Genomic DNA, 26110 nt, shown 5'->3' with positions numbered 1-26110 from the left:
GTCACTTTCGTGTTTCCTGCTATCTAAGAACATTTTGGTCAAGTTAAATGCTCATTTTATTCATTTTGTGGCAGCATTGCCTGATTACTTAACAAAGCATGCATATTTTTCATTATTTAATTATCTTGTTAGTGATGCGAGGCTTGAACATTCAACCATATTTGCAACGCCGCATGAATTTTGTTGTTGCTAGATGGTGAGTGTTGCTTACCTATTAAATTCGTCACTGTAGGCGACATTGTTGTCCCGCTCATTCACTACAACATTATGTCTGCCATGCACCTGCATGTGTGTGTGTGTGTCTGCTCATTTGATGACCGTTTTGTCTGCCTCGACACGCATATGTGAATGTCCCGTACTTGAGTTCACTCAGCGCTCGTGTCCGAGATGTTGTGCTTGTGTTTGTGTGTGTTTATGTTTGTTTGTACCGCACGGATAGTCGCTATTAGTGATGTCAATTACGGAAAATCGGAATACCAATACCAAACCAACTACCAACCAAAACCGTGGAGAAATACCGAAACCAAACCAACTTGGGGACATGAGGAAAATACCAACTTTTTACCTATTTCTTAGCCTCTTAAACATTAGCGAGGGTTCATGATACCAACAAAATACCAAACACATTAGGATTGAAATACCAAATACCGAGTTGGTATCGGTTTGGTATCGGTATACCAAAAAGTTGGTATCCGATTGACATCTCTAGTCGCTATTGTGTCCGGCTGTGTTCGATTGTTTGTGTTTGTACGGCAGCACGGATAGTCGCTGTTGTGTCCACCCGTGTCCAATGGTTTGTGTTTGTGTGACAGCACGATGAGTCGCTATTGTGTCCGGCTGTGTTCGACTGTTTGTGTTTGTGTGACAGCACGGAGAGTCTGCTCTGCACGCCTCCGTTTGGCACGGTTTTCCGCTGCTGACTCAGCTGCTGATCGCTGCCGGAGCCGACACAGATACTGTGAACCAGGTGAGATGGCGGACTACACTGTAAACCAGGCGAGATGAACCGACATTGGGAACCAGGTGAGATGAAACAGACACTGTGAACCAGGTGAGGTGACGGACTACATACACTAACACCGTGAACCAGGTGAGATTGCGAACTACATTGTGAACCAGGTGAGGAGGCGGACGATACCGACACTGTGAACCACGTGAGGTGGCAAACTACACCCGGTGCACCGACACTGTGAACCAGGTGAGGTGGCGGGCTACACTCGATACACCGACACTGTAAACCAGGTGAAGTACCAACCTCTCCGATACAGAGGTGGCAGCAGCGTGCACTTTCGCTTCGCATTTTTTTTTTTGTGTGTGTGCCGCTCCGTACTTCACACCACGCATTCCAAGGTTGTTAACGTTATTGAGTCGGTTCAGTCCCCATGGGTTCATATAAGCTAGAAGTAAAGATAAATAAGACATTTCCACTGTTTTCGTCCAATGCCACTTTGTCTTCCGACACCCTCGCACGAATTCTATTCCTCTTGCTGAACAGTTTGTATGTGCCGTCCGCCCGGAAAATGGCACGGCTTTTCATCTTTGTTGTCGCTTTTTAAACGGTGGATCGATCAGCTTGCTTTCGTACATTACGGGATAGTTCCCAAACAACACCACGCTACGAACACCCTACGCTAATGTCCCCCACCTCTCGTCCCCCAGGAGGGCGAGACGCCGTTACACTGCGCCGCGGCGCGCGGACTGGTGGCCGCCGTCCGGTCTCTGGTGACTGCCGGCGGGTGCGTCAGCGTCACTGACGCCGCCGGCGCCACCCCGCTCCACCTGGCGCTGCGTCGGCGTCACGTTCAGGTGGCGCACATCCTGCTCGACGCCGGAGCGCCCTGCGATGTCACCGATCTGGTGAGTAGCAACTACCGAGACAGGAGTTTGCGCTACTCCTGTACACGTAATAAGTAAATGAAAACTGTACTCTACAAGAAAGTGTTCGGGGCGGAGCTTTCGAATTGTATTTACAAAACTTCGACAGCTAGTCGTAATCGGGTATACAACTCGGTTATGAGGGTATACAAACATTTATTTTGTGCGCCCATATTTTGTTAGTCAAGTCGGAGGGCCCATGCAGGCTCACCGGCTTTTGAGGCTTCCCTTCCAGGCCAATGCTTGAGGGCTCCAGCCCGATGCCTGAGGACCCCACACCGGACCTCATGCCAGTTTTCGAGTCCTCCACGAACGCTTTTTGGCCAAGGCCGATCTCGGTGGCTCTGGCCCCATGTATGCAGTACGCAGGCCTCTATACGTTCCCTCATCGGCCCTTACTCTACCTCTCTTCTACTATACTATTCCATCAAATTTACACCCTAATACCTAAGAGTCCTATCTCGTATGTGAGAATTTGACCGTTTTTATGTCATACAGCACTATATAGCAGTAGATACAGCACTGTGATGTCCTCTCCTCGTTTTGTGAAGATTACTTAGGTCCGCCTGATCTTTATTTCGGTCTTCTTCAGTGACTCCCTGCGTCTCCACTCCCACCACCATATTCCCGTCCCGTCCCAGTCAGCTCCTCCCAGGTACCGTCCGTTCAGGCTGCTCAACTCGCACCACTCGCCGTACCACCAGGCCCCCCCGATGGCGCCGCGCACAGTGTCTGTCAGGCCAGCCGTCCTGGTCACGGTCACGGGTCGAGAACTTCCTATTGACGCTCCACTGGAGACCATCCCCGGCAGTTCCCGTATAGTTAGAAATGCTTAATGTGTAGCCATCCAGCTCAGATGAGATACGAAAGTCTTGGTATAGAGCGTATCTTTGACTACCGTCAAAAGCCTCGAGTTCAATGCGGAGCTCGTACCGTCGGTCGTTTGATGACGTCAGCTGCTTTATGTTCGCTAAACCCAGCCAGAATTCTCCTGTTAAATTTCCAAAGCCTTTCTTATACTCTTGCCATCCGAGATAGAAGTTCTGGCGGGGCTGGAAGTCGTCTCTCCGCTGGATTACCGTCCATCTCCCTCCGACAGTGTCCATATCGCAGTACGCCTCGACGGGTGGCTGTTGGCTGTCGCCACTGGGCTGAAGGAGATAGACCCCAGATGGGGAGTCGACAGGCAGGTCGCTGCAATCACGGGGAGGGGTCAATTGATCTACTGTAGCAGCCGGATCTTCAATGACACCATTTGGGGATGCTGTCTGGTTAATCACAATGGTCAGCTTGGATCCCAGAATGTCAACCTGGGAGGTCAGGCTGTCAAGCCGTGCCGTGAAGTTATCCATTTTGATTGAAACCTCGTTTTGAACCGATTTTTGACTGTCCAACTGGGTATTAAGATCATTCAGTTGTAACTGCTGGTTGTCGAGTCTCGCAGTGATTCCAGTCAGTTGACTGGACAGCTCATCCATCTGCTCACCTAGTCCGCTCTTCAAAAGATTGGTGGCAAGTTCCGTCACTCGAGAATCGAGCAGAGTCAGTCTGTTGTCCAGCGACTCCATCCGAGACTCGAGTCTTCTGACGATGGGCCGGAGTTCTTCCTGAACTGTTCTGGCGATGATGCTGACTATCTCGTCAGCAGCGGCGCTGGGCAGGATGGCTTGCTGCTGCTGCTCCGCGGAACAGCCGGCCACGGCGGTCCAGACCAGTATCACCCCGATCACAGTGCACTTCGCCATGCTGGCGCATATGTCTCCGCCGGCGCCGACTGCCGACCTCGGACTGACGGCTCGGAGCTGGCAGGACGGGCAGGACGGCAGGACGGCCCTGCGCGGTTGAAGTCCGTGAGAGCCGCCACACCCGATATCAGCGTCAACGGTTTATTTATAGAAACCGGCCTGATAACACGGCCGGGGGCGGCGCCGGCGCCGGGCCAAGTTTCTGGCCAAACACACCCTGTCCAAACATTCATCCACGCCGACAGATAACAGAAGTCGTTACCGAATCAGCCGCAGAGGTGTAAGGGGGGGGGGGAGCAAAGGTGTGCAGTGTGGAAGATGACAATACTAAAATGTTGAGACAATCGTTTTTTTTTTACTGTCGACCGGCCGGACGTTTCACATCTTTAACTTAAAAAACGATCTCACGACTTCTGGCTCCCCTCTAACGAACATATTCACTCACCCTCGACAGTCGGGTGACGCGCCGCTGCACGTGGCCGCCTCGGAGGGCCTCCTGTCCATCACACAGGCGCTGTGTACCTATGGCTGCTCGCTGGACGGCCTCGGAGGCGAGGGTCTCAGCCCGTTACACCTTGCCGCTCGTGGAGGACACCTGGACCTGGTCAGGTGGGTCATATTCGAGTGTAAGGGTCGTGTGCGGCGCTGCTGGTTGGTGTATGATGCATGAAGTGAATGAAATAGCAGTTTACCTTACTAGTTACTAGTGTCCTAGTGTCGGATTGTGTTTCGTCGGTGTAGAGACTTGTAAATGTTTTGTTTGATGCCGTACTCATGGCCTCATTTTTTGGCCAGGGCTTATAAGCATGGTAGCTGAATTTTTCATTCAGTCTTCTATTTAGATTCGACAAAATTTTGTTTTAGTACTGAGCTGTTTAATCAACGTCCATTCATTAGAATCACAGTCTCACAAATTCCAAGAGAAAAAAAGCCTGTCTCCCTACATGCCCAGCTTCATCACCTTTGCCGCTGATCTTGAGTCCTCCCCCGTGACATTCTGCCCCGTCCCTCGCTGTCGCAGGGTTCTGTGTCTGGCCGGCTGCACGGTGGACCAGCGCAGCAGCTCCGGCCACTCGCCAGAGGTGATCGCCGTTCAGAACGGACATCCCCACATCGGTGGACTGCTCGCCCGGCTCAGCGACGTAAGATGATGTACATCGTACATCGATTTTGATTAAATTTTGCTCTTTTTGTAAGAAGTAAAACAGCTTTAGTCGTTTTAGAACTCGCAAGTTCAAGCTACAAGCTCATAAGACTCCAATGCTTTATTGGAAGAGTATAATTTTGCAGCGGTAGCAACAGAAATATTGTGTGTACTCTTGCTTAGCGTAAATGTAACGCAAATGTAACCTCCGAAAATAGTGTAGCTTGCCTTTGCCTTTTATTATATACCTGGCCTCCCGCCAGAGGCGATATCGGCCGATTTGTTGTGTCTCGGCGTGTATTGGCGGGCGTGGCGTCTGGAGCATGTTCTTTGGTGGGTTTCTGGAGCATTTCGTTGTTTTTTTTTTTCTTCTTCTTCTTCTTCTACTTTTCTTTCCTTTCTTCTTGAGCCGCTTGAGCTTCAGTTCGGCCGGTGGCGGAGTACCCCTTTGACGGCAGCCTCACGAGCAACAGGTCTTTTTTTTTGGCCTTTTTTTTACATAAAGTCATCACATGTACGAGTTTTTGGATAAGTGAGCCTTTTTTTATTTTTTTTATTTTTATTATTATTTTTTTTTATTATTATTTTTATTATTTTTTTTTTGATATTTTTTTTTAAATCTTTTTTTTTTTGGCTCATCATCATTTTTTTTTTTTTGTATGTTAACACGGCACAGTGGAGGGGGAACGGGCGGCAAACCACGGAGTTGGAGTTGCTACCGCCCGCCCCCCCCCCCCCATCCTTCGCGATGTTTCCTGGTGGTGATGAAGGTTGGGCCGGCCCGTAGGGGGGGGGGGCAGCCTCCCCGATGTTGAAGTCCGCGCCGCCCCCTCCCCACAGGCCGGCCCGTCGAACGTTGTCCTGCAGGTATATGGGGGGCCCGGGGGGCGGGCAGCTGCTCTCGATGCTGAAGTTAGAGCCGCCCGCCCCCACGGTCGGCCCCCCGCTCCTCGTCGGCGCTGTGGCCGGCCCACGGGGCGGGGCGGCAACGCCGGAGCCGGAGACTGCGCCGCCCCCGCCCCGCAGGCCGGCCCTTCTTGTGAAATCCTGTAGGTAATTGGGGGCCCGGGGGGCGGGCAGCTGCTCTCGATGCTGAAGTTAGAGCCGCCCGCCCCCACGGTCGGCCCCCCGCTCCTCGTCGGCGGTGTGGCCGGCCCACGGGGCGGGGCGGCAACGCCGGAGCCGGAGACTGCGCCGCCCCCGCCCCGCAGGCCGGCCCTTCTTGTGAAATCCTGTAGGTAATTGGGGGCCCGGGGGGCGGGCAGCTGCTCTCGATGCTGAAGTTAGAGCCGCCCGCCCCCACGGTCGGCCCCCCGCTCCTCGTCTGTGCTGTGGCCGGCCCACGGGGCGGGCGGCATCGCCGGAGCCGGGGACTCGCCGCCCCCGCCCCGCAGGCCGGTCCGTCGTTAAAAGATGTTGGTGTTTTGCCCTGGGGGCGGGCGGCAGCTCTCGGCGCTGAAGTTAAGCGCCGCCCGCCCCCCAGGCCGGTCTTGTTCTTGAGGTCCCGTAGGGCGGGAAGCAGCCCCGCTATCGGGGGTTATGCCGATCCCCGACCCGTAGGCCAGTCCGCCGGTCTGATGTTATGAGCCCGAGAGGCGGGCAGCACTTCTTGGGTTGAAGGTGGTGCCGCCCCCACCTCTCAGGCCAGCCTGTCGTTCGCTAACGGTATTTTATTATTTTTTTATTTTTTTTTGTTTTTTTTTAACCTTTTTTTGTTGTTATTTATATTTATTTTTTGTGGGCCTCTTTTTTATTTTTATTTTTTTTTATTATTTTTTATTATTTTTTATTTTTTATTTTTTTTTTTGCCTCTTTTAAACTTTGAGAAACACACATTTTCAAAGCACACATTCATATCACACAAAAAGCTTTGATTAACATGTCACATTTTTGCCACGTTTTTTTTTTTTGGCTTTCACTCATTTTTTTCCTTTGTTTTTTTTCCTTTGTTTCTTTTTTTTCGTCTCTTTTTTTTCTTTTTCTTTTTCTTTTCTTTTCTTTTTTCCTCTTTATTTTTTTTTCTCACTCTCTCTGTCTCTCCTCTCTAGCTTGTGAGAGGAGGGATGACTAACTTTCTGTCACCTTGCGGTACATCGCGTGAATGTGCCGCGGTGCCAGAAAGTTACTTATAATATGTCTTGCCTCTTCGTAGAGGAAGACTTTTTTTTTCTCCTTTTTTAAGGATTTATCTCCATTAAAATGGAGATGTTTTAGATTTGATTTTCTAGGCCGGTTTGCGAGAGAAAATCGAAAAGAAGATTCAATAATTGAGGACAATTATCTCCGAGTATATTTGTTAGGTTTAGGGGGATTTTGTTGCTATTGCTATAGTTAATGATTGTGTGTCTTTCTTGGTTGTAGATTGGGCAGTCTAATAGTAGATGTTTAACTGTGAGTCGGACATTGCAATTAGGGCACTGTGGGGGATTTTGATTTAGCAAAATGAAAGAGTGTGTTAGTTTTGTATGTCCGAAACGTAGTCTGGCCAGGCATCTTTCTCGTCTTCTTGATGTTTGGTGGATTGAATTCCATGGTTCTATTTTTGGGTGTATTTGTTTTAAGGCTGTGTTGGTTTTGTCCCAGAATGTTTGATTGATCGCTTTTAATTGTTTAGGTAATTTTGTGAGAAAGTCATCTGGATTTGGAGGTATGTTTGTGATGTTTTCTAAAGTGAGAGCTTCTTTAGCTAATTTGTCTACATAATCGTTAAGAGGGATGCCAGTGTGGGAAGGGATCCAGAGAAGTATCGGTAGCTGGTTTAGTGTGCTTTTTATTTGAAAGATATCTTTAATAAGGGGATGACATTGTGATATGTTTGTAGATATTGATTGGAGGGCTGATAGTGAGTCGGAGATAATTATCGCTCGAGTTATATTATTGTTTTTGATTTTTTGAAATGCTGCCCTTATTGCAAAGAGTTCGGCAGAGAAGATTGACGTGCCGTTAGGCAGTCTGGCTCTTACCGTCGTGTTAGCGCGTGCTCCTGTACGACTGATCGTCGCCGCCGCTGTAAGTTCGTTAATTTTGCTTCCGTCTGTGTAGAAGTGGGTGTAGTTTTGGAATTGTGCCATGAACTCGTTGAAAAGGGATTGTATTTCGATGTTGCTGTAGGAGGATTTCTTGTTGTCGAGGAGAAGGAAGAGCTTTGGGTATTCTTGGGCCCACCACGCCACCGGGCGCTGTGTAGGTGTGATTGTGGGGAGTGTGATATTCATTGTTCGTGAGTGTTTTGTGATGCTTGTACCGTAGGCAAATCTGCGTTGCTTTTTCTTGTTGATGAATCGTGGATGTGACCGGAATCTGATTAGTGAGGTGCATGGGTGGTCTGGGATCTTTTGTATTTTATAGAAGTATCTGAATAGTGCAATGATTCTCCGTTGTGCCAGTGTTTCAATGTCTGTATATACATGTAGGCTGGTGATTGGTGTGGTGGATAATGCTGCCGTGGAGATTCTAAGTGCTGAATTTTGGATGACGTCTAGTTTTCTAAGGTGTGTCTTGGCTGCGTTGTCAAAGGCGATGGCTCCGTATTCAAGGATAGGACGGATTAAGGACTTGTACAATTTAAGTAGTGTGTGGGTGTCTCCTCCAAAGTCGGTGCCTGATAGTGCTTTTAAAATGTTTAGTCTTTTGGATGCTTTAGTGGCGGTGTTGGAGATGTGTGTCTGGAAGGTTAGTGGGCGATCTAAAGTTATGCCGAGGAATTTTGCTTCTTCAACTATTGGAATTTCGTGTCCGTTGATGGATAGGGGTGTGGGAAGGTGTGGTTTATGGTTGCTAAAAAGGACGCATTTGGTTTTCTCGGGAGATATATGTAGGTTGAGCGGTTGCAGTGCTTGGTGAACATGCTGGAGGGCTTTGTCGAGTTGTTGTAGGGCATTGTTTTGGTGTTTCGAGGTTGTCCAAATGGCGATATCGTCTGCATAAAGTGCAATTTTGGAGGGGGATGGGACATTTTTTAGGGTTGAGTTTAGAGCTATGATAAAGAGGATTGGGCTAAGGACGGAACCTTGCATTAATCCTGATGTGGGAGTTTTGGGGTTAGATAAGGAATTCAGGTATTTGACTTGGAAGGATCTTCGGGTTAGGTAATTGTTGAGATAATGTAGGAGGTGTCCGGATATTTTGTGCTGGAGATAATTTAGGAGAAAGGAGGTGTTTAGGGTGTCATATGCGTTTTTAAGGTCGAGGAATAGAGCTGCAGTGGTTCGGTTCATGTGTAGACTGTGTTTTATGTCTGCTGTGATGGATACTATGTTGTCTAATGTGTTTTTGCCAGGGAGGAAGCCGCTTTGCTGTGGGATGATCAGGTTTTGGGTCTGAATGATGAAGAGGAGGCGGTGTTTGATGATACGCTCAAAAATTTTGTGGATAGTGTTTGTTAAGGATATTGGTCTGTAGCTCGATAAGGAGGTCGCGTCTTTTTGTGGTTTCTGTATTGGAATGATGTGTGCTTGGAACCATGTCTCTGGGTATGTATGTGAGGTAAATGCGTGGTTTAGTGCGTGGAGTAAAAGTGTTTTGCCTCTTTTTCCTAAGTGTTTGTAAAACTGGTAGTGGATTTCGTCTGGGCCTGGTGCTGTGTTGCCGGTTCGGTTTAGTGCGTTTTCTAGCTCGGTGAGGGTGAATGGTAGATTGTATGGGTGATGGTCTGTGTGGTGTGGGATATGTAGAGGAATAGGAACTGGACATTGTGATGAAATTTCGTTGTAATGGTTGGCAAATTGTTGGGAAATTTCGTCTGGTGTTGTGTATGTGATGTTGTTGTAGATTATGTATGAAGCTTTGTTGATTGGTGCTTTGTATCCCTTGAAAGCTTTTATAGTTTGCCAAATTTTTGATAGTGGAGTGAATCTATTGAATGAGCTTGAAATGTCTTGAAAAGATGATTTTTTAGCTTCCTTAATTATTTTACGGCACCTTGCTTTTGCTTTTTTGTAAACCAGAAGATTTTCCTCTGTCCTGTGTTTTTCGAATCTGTGCCTTGCCGTATTTCTGAATGTGATGGCGCGTTGACAGTTGTAATCCCACCATGGAGCGGATTTGGGACGAGGATGGTTTGTTTTGGTTTTTGGAATATGTTGGTCGGCTGCTTGTGTGATAATGTCTGTTAGTTGGGAGGCTGTTGGGTTGTTTGGAGTTGATTTGTCAATGTGTTCGGTGAATGCTGTCCAGTTGGCTTTTTTAAGGTTAAATCTGGTGATTCTGTTGGGAGGTGTGGTGGAGTGGTGTATTGTGATGTGTATGGGGAGGTGATCAGAACAGAGAGGGTCTGGGGATGTGTGCCATGTTGTATAGAGTGTAAGTGTTGGTGATGTGGCTGAGATGTCCGGAGTTGTGTCGTTGTGTTGTGTTTGTCTTGCTACAGGGAAGGTCGGGGATCCGTCATTGCTTAAGTTTAAATTTTGTCTGTCTAAAAGTTCGCTGAAGGCTTGGCCTTTTGAATCCGGGTTTTGTCTGGACCTATCCCAAAGTGGATGGTGCGCGTTTACATCACCACATAATATTATGGGAGTAGTTACGTTATTTAATATTCTTTCAAGGTCAGTCGTAAATTCATCAAAAACTACCCCTGGAGGGGCGTAAAAGTTAACTATGGTTATGTATCGTCTAGTTGTTTTAATTTCTATAGCTTGAATGTCAAAGTTAGTTGCTAGGTTAATAATTTTGAAGGGAATGTGATTCTCGATATACGCGCAGACTCCGCCTCTTCTCCTTCCTCCCGGATTTGTTGGAGCGTCTTTTCTGATAAGAGTGTAATTTCGAAGATTGAAGTTGTATGGATCAGTTGGTTTTAGATGAGTTTCTTGGAGGCAGTAAATTGACTTTTGAAATTTGATAAGTGCCTGTTTTAATTCATGCCAATTTTCTGGAATACCCCGGACGTTCCACTGTAGCAAGGACGTGTCAGTGTAGTGTCTGGCGTGGTGGGGCGTTATGTACATGTGAGACTACTTAGTGTTTCTGTCTGAGAGTGTAGGTGTGTGACTCGGCAGGTGCCGACTGGAGTCTGGTGCGGCGTGGGCGGCCCGGCGGGGTGGTGGGGCTGGGCGTGGATGAGTGGTCGGTAGTGGTGTTGGAGTCGGTGAGGTTGGAGTCGGAGTTTGACAGCCCGCTACGGACCGGCGCCTGACTCTTGTCTGTCTCCTTCGGCTGGGAAGCCGGGGGCGCCGGGCGCTCGCGGGGAGGTGGAGGAGGTGCAGGGGTGCCGTGAGAGTCGGCACCGGCGGCCCGAGGGGGCCGCGGCGGCACAGCAGGGGACCTGGCCGCGCTGGCCGGTCGGGGAGGGGGCGGAGGGGGAGCGTTGGGAGTCGACCGGCCGGAGGAAGGAGGGTAGCGGGGGGTGGGCGGGCGAGGTGGGATGTAGTTAGGCTTCTGAGGGAGAGGGGGGTACTCGGAGTGGTTGTTGGGGGGAGGACGGCGGACAGAGTCAGAGTTGGAGGGGATGATGGTAGGGTCGGCGTCCGGATGGGTCGCCACGTAGTGGCGGGCGTCCCTGGGCTCCCAGCCCTGACGGATCAGGAGGGACACCTGGCACTCCGCCAGCCACCGAGGGCAGCCGGGGTCGGTCGAGGGGTGCTCGTCGCCGCACCCGGCGCAGCACACCGAGGGGCTGGAGCAGGATGGGGAGTCGTGCCCCTCCTGGGCACAGGAGGAGCAGACGGGATGGGGGGCACGACAGTGCTGCTGGCGGTGGCCATAACGCTGGCACCGACGGCAGCGGAGGGGTTTGGGGGGGATAGGGCGGACGGGGAAGGACAGGTACGCGGCCCTGACGGAGGCCGGCGGTTGTGGCGTGTCAAAGGTGAGGATAAGGATTTTGGGAGAGCGGGGAGGGCGATACACCCCGCGGACTCCCACGCGGCGAAAGCCCTCCTCCAGCTCCGGGATAGAGAGGGGTTGGAGGGATGGGGCGAAGATGGAACCCTGGCTCTGGTTGAGGTGAGGAGGGGCCCATGCCCGGACCTCCGCCCCCGCGACCCGGGTGATCGCCAGCAGCTGCTGACGCTCCCCCGGATCGCAACGGACCAGCAAGTCGCCACCGCGGAGCGGCCGGGCGCTGAGACAGCGTCCGACCGCCCCGACGAAGGCGTCCTCGACGGCCCAGGGCGAAAGCCCGGACATGGGTGACCCGTCCAGGAGCCGGAAGCGGATGAAGGATTGGGCGGAAGGACCGGGGTTAGGGAGGTGGGAGGACATGACAGGCATGTTGGTGTAGAGGTGTGGGTGTTGGGAAGGTGGTGTTGTAGGGTGGTGCTGTGGGTGGATGTCAGTGGTGTGTGCAAGTGTGTTGTTGTAGGTGAGAACGTGCGTGTGGAAAAAGGCAAGTGCGAAAATTACGTTAAGTGTAGAGCGTGTAACTTACGTTGGCGGCGAAGATCTAGATCGTAGGGAAGCGCTGACAAGACGTCGATGTAGTGTAGCTGGCAGAGAAATACGGATTTCTATAGCCCATGACGAAAGACGAACGATTGTATGTAATACCAGTATAACGCATGTTTCTGCCTTAATTCCAGGCTGATTTGCGAGATGAGTTTGTCAATCAACTAGTCGAGACCGCTACTCCAATACCACGGATAAAACTGAAACTGTTCGGCAACTCTGGAGTGGGGAAGACAACGCTCGTCGAGTCGCTGAAGTCTGGATACTTCTCAGGCCTGTTCAGGCGAAACAGAAGTGCAAGTCTAGGGAATGTGCAAAACGGCTTCCGACGTAAGCTGTTCTTGATTCGCAACGGTCTTGTGTTCGCTGGCTGTTGCATAGATTTGCACTAAAATGTCGACTTTGTCCTATGTATTTTAAATTTTCACATTTATGTGTGTATCTTGCCCTCAGTGTTGTGTGTATCTTGCCCCCAGTGTCTGCGGTAGCCATCAAGCAGCGGGCCGAGCGGACGCCGTCCAACCCTCAGGCCGGCGCCGCCTGTCTCGATGGAGACTTCACCCGCGGCATCGACATCACGCAGGTCAGTCCATTTTCAGCTTCACTAAGAACTGCAGCGTTGGCATCATTACTTGAAGCTACCTCCACAGAAACTCAGCATAGCATCACAAAATGATGCGAGTTAGAATCCTCAATTTTGCAGAATAGTCTGGTGTTACCAGTAACAATTAGAAGTATGCCGACAAGCTCTTTCTTCCCATATACGACACGTGTATCATCATTTTCCCGCGCGTGTCCGACAGACCTCTCTGAACGGTGTCGGCGACGTGTCCATCTGGGATTTCTCGGGGCACCGCGCCTACCACGCGCTCTACGACCAGTTCATCGGCGACGGCAGCGGCGGCAACTGCGTCCACCTGGTGGTGTACCGACTGGCGGACGCGGCGCCGCGCCGACTCCGACAGGTCCGACACTGGCTCACCTTCCTGCAGGCGCGCATCGCGCCCGTCGAGCCGCTCGGTACGTGCGTGCCGTTTGTGTCTGTACACATGTGATGTATTGCTTAAATTTGTTGTGTGATGTGCTATTTGTTTTATTCAACAAGCAATGCCGCGATTCTTTATTTGACCTCCAAATTTCCACATTATTCATTCATAATTGATCACTCTTTACAACGATACGTGCGTTTGCGCGGTAAGTGCCCCCCTTCCTGCAGCCTGCGATCCTCCCAATAACCTCTCGGTGTACCGCCAGGTCACTGCGGCCGCTCGGCCGCCCCGCCGCGCGTGCTGCTCGTGGCGACCCACGCCGACCAGTGTCGACGGAGTGGTGCGGGGGACAGCGTTCTGACGGAGGTCAGTAGTAAAACGCTCATGTATTCGTGCATTATCAATTCCCTGTGCTTGAATGGCGCCACTGGTTGTGCCTAATACCTATGCGACTACCGCGATTTTTAAATGTAGATGGTATACCAGTGCCTCACAGGCATCGATAGATGACCAACAATTGAAGTTTTTTTTTTCGAGCTTCCAACTCATTATGAAATATTACGCTAGAGCTTGCAGAACTCACCCGTGCCGGACCGTCGTGAGCAGCTCCTGACGTTTCGGCCGTCTTTCCGTCACTCAGGTGGAGCAGATGATGTCGGAGATCAGTCGAGAGTTCGGCTCCGTTTTCGACCTCTGTCCGAGCACGTTCGTCCTGGACGCCACCTCGGCCAACTCGCCCTCTCTCAAACACCTCAAGAGTCACCTGTGCCGTCTGAGGGCGCGGGTCACACAGGTTAGTTACAGGGTCACGTAGGTCAATTTGGGCGGGACACATGGTCATCTTGAGCGGATCACAAACGTTATTGGGGACTAATCATGAAGGTTAGGTAAACTCGAATAGATTTGCGGAACAACACTGAATGCCAGAATGGTAGGAAGGTCTGGTGCTCGGTACTTTCTACTACGCATTTTTAATCAATTTACCTTTCGCCATGTGTGCTGTGCATTCATCCGTATCTGCCGCTCGTGCAGGGCCTGCCGAAGAGCTCCAGTTTCCTGGAGTCGATGGTGTCGCACGTGCACGGCTGGCGTCGCCTGCAGCCGCAGTTCCCGGTGATGCCGTGGTCGGACCTGGTGGACGTGGTCCGGGACCAGGTGAACCCGCTGGCCTCCGCCGAGCACGTCCACGTGGTGATGCACCAGCTGCAGCTGATGGGGGAGGTCAGTCGGACGGATGACGGACTACCCCTTACCTCCCCCGGGTCCGAGTAATGGGTATTGGGCTCTAGTCTCTATGTCTGTCAACGTCAGTTAGGTAGCTAGTCGGGGACGAACAGGGGCCCCGGGTATCGGCGTGAGCAGGCACTCAGGTTCCTGTTCTGTTTCAACGTCACCATGGGAAATTTTGGTCCGTAATTAGCGACCGTGTTGTTATGGTCCGCTGCATTATTAATGTTCAGTACATCTCAACAGGTAGCCGGAGGATTAAAATGTCCATGCAATTAATATAACCGTCCTTAGTAAGTTTCTATCGTTTGGGCGGAGCACTGTCTCGTATCTCATGGCATCTTACGCTGAGGCCCGTATCCTGTCGCATCCATTGCATCCTGTTCACTAGCGATCTCGATTTTCATCGTATGATGCCCTTGTTGACTGAGTGGTTAGTAGAACTAACCCGTTGACGGGTCGGTTTGCTTGGTGACAATTCTCTCCGGTCGTCTTCACCTACCCGATGTCCCTGATGACTGTGCCGTTCCATTTCAGGTAGTGCTGCTGAGGTCGGTGGGCGGCGAACAGGACCTGGTCACCCTGTCTCCCCAGTGGCTCTGCGGGGACATTCTCGGACAGATGCTCTCACCAGAGTTCGTACGGCGCACCAGAGACTCGGGTGGGTGGCGCTTATATCAGATCTTCTTCAGTCGATCTTCAGTCGATTATAAGAATCTCGTGTGGTACGACGGGTGCTGAAGTAGGTGATGAACCTGACATTGGTAGATGTGGCACTAAAGGCACAATTTGGTGTAGAGGCCCAGCAGACCATGTCGCTCATGACTCGGCCCTGCTACCCACAGGATGTTACACGCTGGACGAGTTCCAGGCACTGGTGCCTCACTGGGACGGCCTGGACCTCCTACAGGTGCTGGAGACACTTCACGTCTGCACTCAGGTCAGCAGCCCCAGCAACATCCCGCCGACGGTGTGCGCGTAGTGCTCTTCTTTGGAATACCTTCGCATGTGGGGTACTTGCTGTATACAGAAAATACAGTGTTACTAACTAGTAACTACCTAAGTTAAGGTATGCCAACCGTATTCCCCTGCTGGTAACTCGCCGATTCCTCTCGTTTACCACAAAGGCACATCCTTGTGCCTACCATAGTCCTTTGGCTCCAGGTTTGAAGTAAAACTTTGTTTTCTCCATCCTATGCCTTCATTGGCTTTATTACCAGCTTTTTATGTTTTTATTTCGCATAATTTAATTATCCATTTGAGTAGGATTTGGGTTTTTTTGAATTGCTCAGTTTTTGCAGCGAGCTTTTTCTGTTAGGGCTTGCGAGATATCTGCGTACAGACATATCTCTTCAGCATTAGACGTTGACCAGGAATGCGGCTGAATTCACGTGCGATTGTGAGTGAGGTACCCTCGGTTTGAAGATTCGGCTGTAGAATATGTAGTTTTAAATACGTAGTTTGACGTAAATCTCGGAAAAGTGAGATACGGCCAGAAATGAGTGTGGGTACCTCCGTCCTGAAGATTCTGATTGGCGCCGATTGAAATAATTCGCCGTGCATATCTCGGCTTATTGACGACCGATTGACACGGGACAAACACCGATCGATACCAAATGGCTCTTGGGGGGGGGGATAGAGTGGCAAGTTTTCCTACCCGACGGACCCGGAATTATCCCGAGGGGGTAGGGGTGGGAGTAGAGTCGGGGGAACGGGGGGGGCGAGTACAAGTACCAAGTACTTTCGCAAGTACCAAGCAAGTACCAAGTACTTTTACAAGTACCAAGCAAGTACCAAGTACTTATGCAAATACCAAGCAAGTACCAAGTACTTTGGCAAATACCGAGTACTTATGAAAATACCAAGCAAGTACCAAGTACTTTGGCAAGTACCGAGTACTTTGGCAAGTACCAAGCAAGTACCAAGTACTTTTGCAAGTTCAGCAAGTTTTTCGCCAATATCGAAGCTTCTAGACGTCCAATCGTCACCGGAAAAACACCAATCGATCCCAAATTTTCTGCCGAATCTTTTTTATGGCCAAAGCGACGCGGAGCGAGCCAAGATATCTTGTTTAATTATCCATTTGAGTAGGATTGCGGGTTTTTTGAAGTGCTCAGTTTTTGCAGCGAGCTTTTTCTGTTAGGGCTTGCGAGATATCCGCGGACAGACATATCTCTTCAGCATTGCGCGCTACACAGGAATGCGGCTGATTCACGTGCGATTGTGAGTGAGGTACCCCCAGTTTGAAGATTCGGCTGTAGATTGTAGAATATGTAGTTTTAAATACGTAGTTTGACGTAGATCTCGGAAAAGTGAAATACGGCCAGAAATGAGTGTGGGTACCTCCGTCCTGAAGATTCTGATTAATTCGCGGTGCATATCTCGGCTTATTGACGACCGATTGACATGGGAATAACACCGATCGATACCAAATGGCTCTGGGGGGGGGGGGGGGGATAGAGTTGCAAGTTTTCCTACCCGACGAACCCGGAATTATCCCGAGGGGGTAGGGGTGGGAGTAGAGTCGGGGGAACAAGCAAGTACCAAGTACTTTCGCAAGTACCAAGCAAGTACCAAGTACTTTAACAAGTACCAAGCAAGTACCGAGTACTTATGCAAATACCAAGCAAGTACCAAGTACTTTGGCAAGTACCGAGTACTTTGGCAAGTACCAAGCAAGTACCAAGTACTTTTGCAAGTTCAGAAAGTTTTTCGCCAATATCGAAGCTTCTAGACGTCCGACCGTCACCGGAAAAACACCAATCGATCCCAAATTTTTCCCCGAATCTTTTTATGGCCAAAGCGACGCGGAGCGAGCCAAGATATCTTGTTTAAATATCCATTTGAGTAGGATTGCGGGTTTTTTGAAACGCTCAGTTTTTGCAGCGAGCTTTTTCTCTTAGGGCCTGCGAGATATCCGCGGACAGACATATCTCTTCAGCATTGCGCGCTACACAGGAATGCGGCTGATTCACGTGCTTTTGTGAGCGAGGTGCTTCCCTCCGGGAGAAATTCGCCGTCCCCATATGCTTAACACAGAGCCGAGCGGCGGCTGACAGATGGCCGGCTCTCGGGAGATCGGCAGCCGACACTCGAAAAATCGACAAGCCGCCGCTGAATGCGCGTGCGGCAGTGCTGAGCCGAGTCGTTCCCACGGTCTGAGGTACCCCCAGTTTGAAGATTCGGTTGTAGAATATGTAGTTTTAAATACGTAGTTTGACGTACATCTCGGAAAAGTGAGATACGGCCAGAAATGAGTGTGGGTCCCTCCGTTCTGAAGATTCTGATCGACGCCGATTGAAATAATTCGCCGTGCATATCTCGGCTTATTGACGACCGATTGACACGGGATAAACACCGATCGATACCAAATGGCTCTGTGGGGGGGGGGGGGGGAGTAGAGTGGCAAGTTTTCCTACCCGACGAACCCGGAATTATCCCGAGGGGGTAGGGGTGGGAGTAGAGTCGGGGGAACGGGGGGCGAGTACAAGTACCAAGCAAGTACCAAGTACTTTCGCAAGTACCAAGCAAGTACCAAGTACTTTTACAAGTACCAAGTACTTATGCAAATACCAAGCAAGTACCAAGTACTTTGGCAAATACCGAGTACTTATGCAAATACCAAGCAAGTACCAAGTACTTTGGCAAGTACAGAGTACTTTGGCAAGTACCAAGCAAGTACCAAGTACTTTTGCAAGTTCAGCAAGTTTTTCGCCAATATCGAAGCTTCTAGACGTCCGATCGTCACCGGAAAAACACCATTCGATCCCAAATTTTCTCCCGAATCTTTTTATGGCCAAAGTGACGCGGAGCGAGCCAAGATATCTTGTATAAATATTCTATTTGCGTCGGTTTGCGGGTTTTTTGAAACGCTCAGTTTTTGCAGCGAGCTTTTTCTCTTAGGGCCTGCGAGATAGCCGCGGACAGACATATCTCTTCAACATTGCGCGCCACACAGGAATGCGGCTGATTCACGTGCTTTTGTGAGCGAGGTGCTTCCCTCCGGGAGAAATTCGCCGTCCCCATATGCCTAACACAGAGCCGAGCGGCGGCTGACAGGTGGCCGGCTCGCGGGAGATCGGCAGCCGACACTCGAAAAATCGACAACCCGCCGCTGAATGCGCGTGCGGCAGTGCTGAGCCGAGTCGTTCCCACGGTCTGGCGGCCAGCTGGGTGGGGGCGGGGTGGGGAGAGGTAGGTGAAAAAATAGAATATTTAACTGCAAACAATTCTTTGCAAACAAATGAAAACGATCTGAGACCAAGGCAAATTCCCAAAGTATTTGATCGTCTAAAGACGTCTGATTTAAACGTCGGAAAGGAACCAGTTCTTTGCGGTATTTAGGCAAGTAAATACCAAGTATTTTAGAACAAGTTCTTTGCGGTATTTAGGCAAGTAAATACCAAGTATTTTAGAACAAGTTCTTTGCGGTATTTAGGCAAGTAAATACCTTTGGCAGGTTTTCAGTACATTAGCAAGTTTTCAGTACATTACCAAGTAGCAGGTGATACAGCAAGCTGAAAGTTCAAGTTCTTTGCGGTATTTAGGCAAGTAAATACCTTTGGCAGGTTTTCAGTACATTAGCAAGTTTTCAGTACATTACCAAGTAGCAGGTGATACAGCAAGCTGAAAGTTCAAGTTCTTTGCGGTATTTAGGCAAGTAAATACCTTTGGCAGGTTTTCAGTACATTAGCAAGTTTTCAGTACATTACCAAGTAGCAGGTGATACAGCAAGCTGAAAGTTCAACAAGTTTTTCGCGAATATCAAAGCTTCTAGACGTCCGATCAACACGGGACAAACACCAATCGGTCCCAAATTTTCTCCTTAATCATTTTATGGCCAACGCGACGCGAAGCGAGCCAAGATATCTTGTGTTTCCAATTTTGATATAGGTTCATACATAGTTCATATTAAAGGGACACTCCCACCTTAAAAAAGTTAATGAATTGGCATGAAAGTGATGTCGCTCGGTTCAGAAAGAGCAAAAACGAATATCTACCAAATTTCATCGAAAAATATTCACCGGTTTTCAAGATATTAGACTTTTACTTTTGTTTACTTTTTGGGATCTCCGCTGTTCCTAGCGACTTTATTTGAAAGTGCGGCATTTGTTGCGCGCAAAGCAGCATATACCACCGCGTGCTACAAAACGTTTTAGTCAAACATTTAACGGACGTTCGAAAGCCTGATGACGTCATCAGACTCCCGTAATGGTTAAGAGATAGGGACCACGCTGGTCCCACCCTGCAAGTAAAGGGAAGAAATTTCTTGAACACCATAAAGCTGCGGGGGTTGCGACCAGGATAAATGGTGGTTTCTGAGCCTGGCCGCAAACTTGGCTATCTCAACTCAAAACTAATGTTAAGGTGGGAGGGTCCCTTTAACTGCCACAAATTTTCTCCATCACCAAACTGCTCCATCCAAGCGGAAAGCGATAGGTAACAGTAACAGACTCGAGAAATACGAACGCCGCATCGCGCGGGCCCTCGTCCCTCCCCTTCTCGAACATTTGCAGCCGGTCAAAAACGTCGCGATCGGGCGCTGACGCCCGACAGCACACAATACGACGAGGTGGCGCAATATTGCTGAACAGGCGTCTCGAAAAGTACTTAGTAACGGCACAAGTGTGAACAGCCTTCAGCATAAAGAACGGTGTATTGGTATCAGGGTGCTGATTTTGCGGTAATAATTGCTGCAAGATAGGCGGGAAGACGCATCTGTGATCTGTCAAGGGAACTAAAAAGCAAGTCTCATCAAAAACCAATGTTTTTTAATCACATTGGCGAAAATCGTGACATATGGCATGATGAGTAACTAAGGCTCGAGAATTTAAAATGCGAAATCACGCAAGCTATCACCAAGTCCAATTAGGCCGGTGGTTAGGTACTTTTCAATGAGCGAACAACTCGCCATTTCTAATCCTTAAAAGTTAAAACTTCTTGCGCTGGCCCCACGTAACCTTTGCCCTGGTGGGGAGGGGAGGAGTCATTTTTGGCGATGTTTTTTTGCGTGTGTAAAGAAAACCACGGCGCGCATCGCCGCGAAACGTGGTATCTATAGCTTATGACTTATGATAGGAACATTAATCTCGCATCGTGTGTGATTTTTTTACCATGGGTGGAGCTTTTCCAGGGAAGTTGGTGGGGCAAAAAGTCGTCAAACCTACATTGTCCGATTGTTCAGTTAAATAAAATGCTATAGGTACTGAAATCTGAATCAATTCTTCTCAATACAGAGATAATAGTTTGCATTACACGGATATGTCAAAGCTCTTCAATGCAAAAATATTGATTTGCAAAGAAAGCAACAAAGACCTACAAATCAGCTGAAGTTGATTGGGCAAAACGCTTATTGGTGGGGCAAAATGGTAAGTTGATGGGGCAGCGGGGCAGACATCGCACCAACTGTATAGGAAGCTCCGCACCTGTTTTTGACCCAGATTCTAGGTTTAAGGTCGGGTCACCAGAAGATGTATTCATGCATTTGGGGTCCGGTCAGGCCAAGTCTGTCAAGCAATAGGCGTCCTGCCGGCTATCCTTAGTAGGCGTCAGCCACCACTGACAGCTTCGCAACATGTTACATTGACACCAAAACTACTTCTCGAATCTTCAAATGGGTGTTAAAATCGAAATCAGCTCCAAAAACTACCCTAGATACATGTCTAATTCGAAAAAAGTGAACAAAGGTCATCAAAGGTCCTATTGATCCTATTGACCTTGACGTGGCCTTCACGTGATCTTGACACCCATCATGATGCATGGAACCGAAGCATCATATCCTTGTTGGAAGGTTAACAACCACAAAAAAGACTGGAAACGTACGGATAATGTGCGCTGACATACGCGGAATTGCGATTCCAGCCTGACATGCTCTCGAGAAACAGTTCACAGGTCAACTAGGTCATTTGGGTCAGGGTTACACAATTTTCGGGGTAGGTGTAAAATTGATAGACTCGAGGGCACTGGAAGTTTCATTGTAATCGGCCGCTTTTGCGGCGGATAAAAAGCGAAGGAGCGGTCCGTCCAAGCCCCCCCCCTAAACCCTATTTCTGCGCCGATTGGGACTTTTCGGTGAACAAACTGTGTTACTTTGTTAAGTTATTGTTAAGTTATTGTTAACTGTGTATGATATCTAGGCCCGTGCTTGTTGATGCATCATAACTATTGTAATGTTGCACACCAGATATCTCATGAAAACCTACAATATGCACCAGCCCTTGGTGAATGGCAGTTTCCGTGTGGTAGTCGTCGTGCGAAACGTCAGCGTTGAAAATTATTTTATGTAGTTACTATAGTTACTAAGTAGTTGCAACATTGACCTGTACCCCATCAAGACGAACTCTCTGCTGAAGTCTTCTGGGCGTATCTGTGCACTAAGCAGAGCGCGAGCATAAAAAGTGACACGGTTACCATATGTGCACAGCCGAGACGTAGATCGCCGAGCATCGTCATTTGCTGCATAATGACAAGGCACTTAAGCTCGTCATATAAAAGAGGGTGCTCAACCGGGCTGTCTCAGCATTCGAGCCTGTCTGTCGTCAAGAACTGGGCACTTCAGCTTATTCACCGACTTCAACCGACGGCATCATGAGGGTCCTGCTGCTGAGCGCCCTGCTGGCGGTGACGGCCGCCAAGCCGCGGCAGGTATCTCCCCTGGACCAGTGGGTCACTGACGCTCCCGCCCCGGGCCGTAAACCTGAGGGACAGTGGGTCACTGACGGACCCGCCTCCGGCAGTCGCAAGCCGGAGATCCCCGTTGATGACAACTTCGAGTACCGCAACCCGTCAGTCACCGACGACGGCCGTGAGCTGTTCGAGTCGGACATGGTTCTGACGGCCGAGCAGCGCGACGGCCGTCAGGCGTCCACCAACCTCTGGACCAGCCCGGTCAGCTTCGCCATCAGCTCCAGTTCGTCCGCCGACCGGGACGCCATTCTGGCCGGAATCCAGCACTGGCGGGACCACACCTGCCTCGAGTTCAACGAGGTGGCCGAGGGCTCCAGCGTGCCGCACATCAACGTTATCAAGTCCGAAGGCTGCTGGTCGTACGTTGGTAAGAGCACCAGCTCCGGGGGTCAGGATCTGAGCATCGGCGACGGCTGCACCGGCCTGGGCACGGTGGTGCACGAGTTCGGCCACGCCATGGGCCTGTCGCACCAGCAGTCGCGCAACGACCGCGACAACTACGTCACCATTCTCTTCGACAATATCCTGGAAGGAAAGGAGGGCAACTTCGACAAGCGGCCCGCGTCCAACAACTACTCAGTGCCTTACGACCTGACCTCTGTCATGCACTACGGTTCCAGATACTTCACCTCCAACGGTGAGGACACCATCCGCGTCAACAACTTCCTGCACACTGGCCTGATCGGTCGGCGCGGGGGCCTGTCGCACCGCGACAAGCAGATCGCCAACGCCATGTACAACTGCGCCGCCGGCTGCTCCAGTCCGCCCACCTGCCAGAACGGCGGCTTCGTCGGCAAGAGCTGCACGTGCGTCTGCCCGCCCAACACCTCCGGCGCCAACTGCGAGACCCTCAACGGCAGCTACTACGGTGACATAGACTGCGGCGATATCAATATGACGCAGCCGGGCACCATCACCACGCCCAACTACCCCGAGAACTTCCCCAAGAACGTCGTCTGCTGGTGGATCATTAACGCGCCGGCCGGCCAACAGGTCAAGGTCACCGTCACCGACATGAAGATGCTGTACCGCTCCAACGGCAACTGCTACTGGGACTTCCTCGCTATGCGCTACTCGGGCAACGACTTCGTTAACGACCAGAAGGCGTGCGACGCAGAGCTGCAGGGTAAGAGTTTCACATCCACCGGCAATCGTTTCATTGTCCAGTTCAAGTCGGGCAACTATGGCTGGTACAAAGGCTTTTCGGCCAACGTCGAGTTCCTCTCCGCCTGAGCACGGTTGACACGACACTGTCGCGGAGAGTAAGGCACCCACTAAAACCAGCGGATCCACGAAGCAATGAGTGAACGCGTATTCCCCTTGCCGAACTATCCTTTTGTCTGTCAAAAAAGTGTGTATGTGTGTGTTAAATACATTTTGCCATCTCACTCACTACGGCGTTTGGTCGCTGTATTGCCCGGAATCAGCAATAATTTTGCTGACTCGGGTGCGCATTTGCCAAAACGGGGGTACATCTACACAGCGTGCATACCGTGAATATAATAAGTACGGCACTTTATAAGTTGAGCCCTGGAGTGACCAAGGCATGATGTCGATAATTCCCGTACCGCTACCACGCTCACCCGCCGCCGTCCCTCCGCTGCAGTGTGACAGCGCCGGGGACATTGTGTACGAGTTCCCCTGCCACAACCGAGGCGCCGAGCCGGAGGGACTGTGGGCGCCGCCCGGCCCCGATGGACCCCGGCTCTGCTACGGAGGGGTGATGCTGCGACCCCCGGACGGCACGGAGCTCCTCATGTCACCCCTGCTGCCGCGACTGCAGGTACGCACAGCGAGAGGACGGGTACAGATAAGTGGTGTTCTTCAGTTGTAGGATTTCAGGTTTGTGACTTTTGTCGTGAAAAGCATCGAAAGCGTCCCTTTGTCTTGCACTCATGATCAACTTGTTTATGACAGGTTACTGATATGTGATCGGAAACTGGTTGCTTATTTGTTTGTGTCTAATCTGACAGTTATATGTTAGATGCTTCGCTCATATTGCCCAACTGATCCCCGATATTCCCTGTAAGCTCCTCTCCTCTCCATCAGTATTTGACCTCTCAGATAAGCTCGCGCTGAATGTCCCGCCAGCTCACTGACGCCTCCTCCCCTCCACTCCGCCTCAGGTCCAGCTGCGTCACCTGGTACAGGAGTACTCGGCCGGGGAGGCGGAGCTGCGTCAGTGGTGGGCCGGGTCTCGGCTCATCACCGGAGGCATTGAGACCGTGCTGACCGCCTCCCCCGACGGCCGCCACCTGGAGCTGAGACTCAGGGGGCCGGCTGACGCAGCCGCCGCCTGCTTCTACCTCATGGAAGATGTACTGACGGCGCTGGAGCAGGTACTTATCTTCGCTGTTGTAGAAAGCTTTTTCATCCATAAGTAAATGCTTACAATCTGAATACTTGCAAAGTAAGCGTGATTGGATGCGATGGAATGTTCAGGACATTTATACTAAACCATTCATTACTTCACGTTCTTTCCAATCCGTTTTCTCAATTCCAATTCCTCCCCTGCACCCCACCTGACGCATTGCGACTCTGGCGTTTCAGGTGATACTCCAGGTGTTCCCCGGTGTGCCGATCGAGCGCCACTACCTGTACCCCAGCGACCTGGAGCGTCACGTCGACCGGTGCCGCTCAGTGCCGCCGTCAGATCTGGTCGCCAGTCTTCTAGCGCGCGGTCCCGCATCTCCTCTCAGTTCAGACATATTCTCTAACAACTCCTCAGACAACTCCTCAGCTCCCTCCTCGATGGATGCCTCGGCTCTCTCTCCGGCCGATCCCTCGGCTCTCGCCCCACGCTCCTCTGTCTGCGCCGACTCCCCGTCTCCCCTGGAGCTGGTGTGTTTCAGCTGCGCGCCGGTGTCTGACCGTCTCCGCTGGCCGGCCCAGCTGCCGGTAGCCTGTCTGGGGGTGGCCGGCCGGCGCGTGCTGTGCGCCGCGCTCGACCCGGCCGACCGGCTCGGCCGCGACTGGTGTCTGCTAGCCGTCCAGCTGGGGCTCACCGAGCGGCTAGCGCGGCTCGACGCTGGAGATAACCCGGCCGTGAGCCGGACGGCACGGCTGCTGCACGAGCTCGGCAGACTGCCGCTGGCCCGGCTGCACGCGGCGCTGGTCGACATCGGCAGGCGGGACGCGGCCGAGCGGCTGGCGGCCGCCGCGCCGCTCTACCGTCTGCGGCTCGGCTCCGGCGGCGGCGGGCCCTCTGAGACGGTGACGGTGCGGCCGCCCTCCGGCTCGGCGGCCAGCTCGTCCACAGTCAGTCGCTGAGCGACTCAGCGGCTTAAAAACCGGCGGGCGCTGACAGGCGACCCAGGCTATACGGAGCAGTCGGAGAGGGTTATTCACAGAACTCAGTTATATTGCGTCCATAGTGGAAGTCGAAATGTGTAAAAGGCGGCGCCAGCGCCACTGCAGTCATAGGTAGTCGATGTGATACGATGTGTTGTATGAGATGGAAATTGTCTTGGAGAAAAAGAGATGGAAAAGAGAGATGGAAAGTGGCTGAAATCACCAACAGGCAGAAGCCTATAAGACCAACAAACATGAACTTTTTCGCCATTCGCCCGTATGGCGTTGTGTTGGACGATGCCATCTCATCGCCACCAATCTACTAGAATGGTGGTCCCCACTTGTGATAACGGTGCTATGTCGGTTATGTGCGAGTGTAACATTCCTGTGGCTTTCGATGCGATGTGTCATTTATTTGAGTCATTTATATCGGTGCTGGACATGAAGGGAAGGTTGTGATAGGACTGTAACGTCTTGAAGACGGGAAAATATGCGACAATGGGGGCATGTGGAGGCCTTAGAAGCCAATGTCCGTGTAAACTAACGTTATATGTCTAATTTTCTTCAGAGAGGATAAATAAATATGGAGTGCGAATATCAATTGATCTTTGCAGTGAAGACATGCATCTGGCTTTATTGGAGTCTGATCATTTATCTCTTCGAATCTAAAAAAGAACTGTTTGCTTGTCCATTTTTAGTGCTGGGGAGGATAACTTTAACATTACATTTGAATATAATCTCTTGAATTCCCAGATAGCATGTAGTTCTTG

The 26110-nt window shown here is 50.8% G+C and overlaps 2 protein-coding genes across 2 annotated transcripts in view; both read left to right on the top strand.

Moving 5' to 3' along the window:
• Window positions 1-25941, top strand: part of LOC122387393 (death-associated protein kinase 1-like) — a 60013-nt gene extending 34072 nt beyond the window's left edge. Inside the window, exons 13-27 of the mRNA XM_043377548.1 lie at window positions 869-967; window positions 1660-1857; window positions 4075-4229; window positions 4642-4762; window positions 12282-12477; window positions 12624-12730; window positions 12951-13167; window positions 13402-13502; window positions 13777-13929; window positions 14169-14357; window positions 14901-15024; window positions 15209-15303; window positions 23656-23832; window positions 24176-24388; window positions 24600-25941. Of these exons, the coding sequence (XP_043233483.1) occupies window positions 869-967; window positions 1660-1857; window positions 4075-4229; window positions 4642-4762; window positions 12282-12477; window positions 12624-12730; window positions 12951-13167; window positions 13402-13502; window positions 13777-13929; window positions 14169-14357; window positions 14901-15024; window positions 15209-15303; window positions 23656-23832; window positions 24176-24388; window positions 24600-25319 (2865 nt within the window). The 3' untranslated portion in view covers window positions 25320-25941. The remainder of the gene's footprint in view (window positions 1-868; window positions 968-1659; window positions 1858-4074; window positions 4230-4641; window positions 4763-12281; window positions 12478-12623; window positions 12731-12950; window positions 13168-13401; window positions 13503-13776; window positions 13930-14168; window positions 14358-14900; window positions 15025-15208; window positions 15304-23655; window positions 23833-24175; window positions 24389-24599) is intronic.
• LOC122387394 (blastula protease 10-like) lies at window positions 21750-23441 on the top strand. Its single transcript, XM_043377549.1, has one exon. It carries the CDS (start codon window positions 21951-21953, stop codon window positions 23280-23282), a length of 1332 nt encoding a protein of 443 aa, XP_043233484.1. The 5' UTR covers window positions 21750-21950; the 3' UTR covers window positions 23283-23441.
• Window positions 25942-26110: the final 169 nt, after the last annotated feature.

This window comes from Amphibalanus amphitrite, unplaced genomic scaffold (genome assembly GCF_019059575.1).
Source record: "Amphibalanus amphitrite isolate SeventyFive unplaced genomic scaffold, NRLGWU_Aamphi_draft 000285F_arrow, whole genome shotgun sequence".
NCBI lineage: Eukaryota > Metazoa > Arthropoda > Thecostraca > Balanomorpha > Balanidae > Amphibalanus > Amphibalanus amphitrite.
The sequence above is the reverse complement of the archived record's forward strand: the minus strand, read 5'-3'. Positions and strand labels throughout refer to the sequence as shown.

What these genes read in the sequence shown, in the direction of transcription:
- LOC122387394 (XM_043377549.1), top strand. Translation starts at nt 21,951, where the DNA reads ATGAGGGTCCTGCTGCTGAGCGCCCTGCTGGCGGTGACGGCCGCCAAG.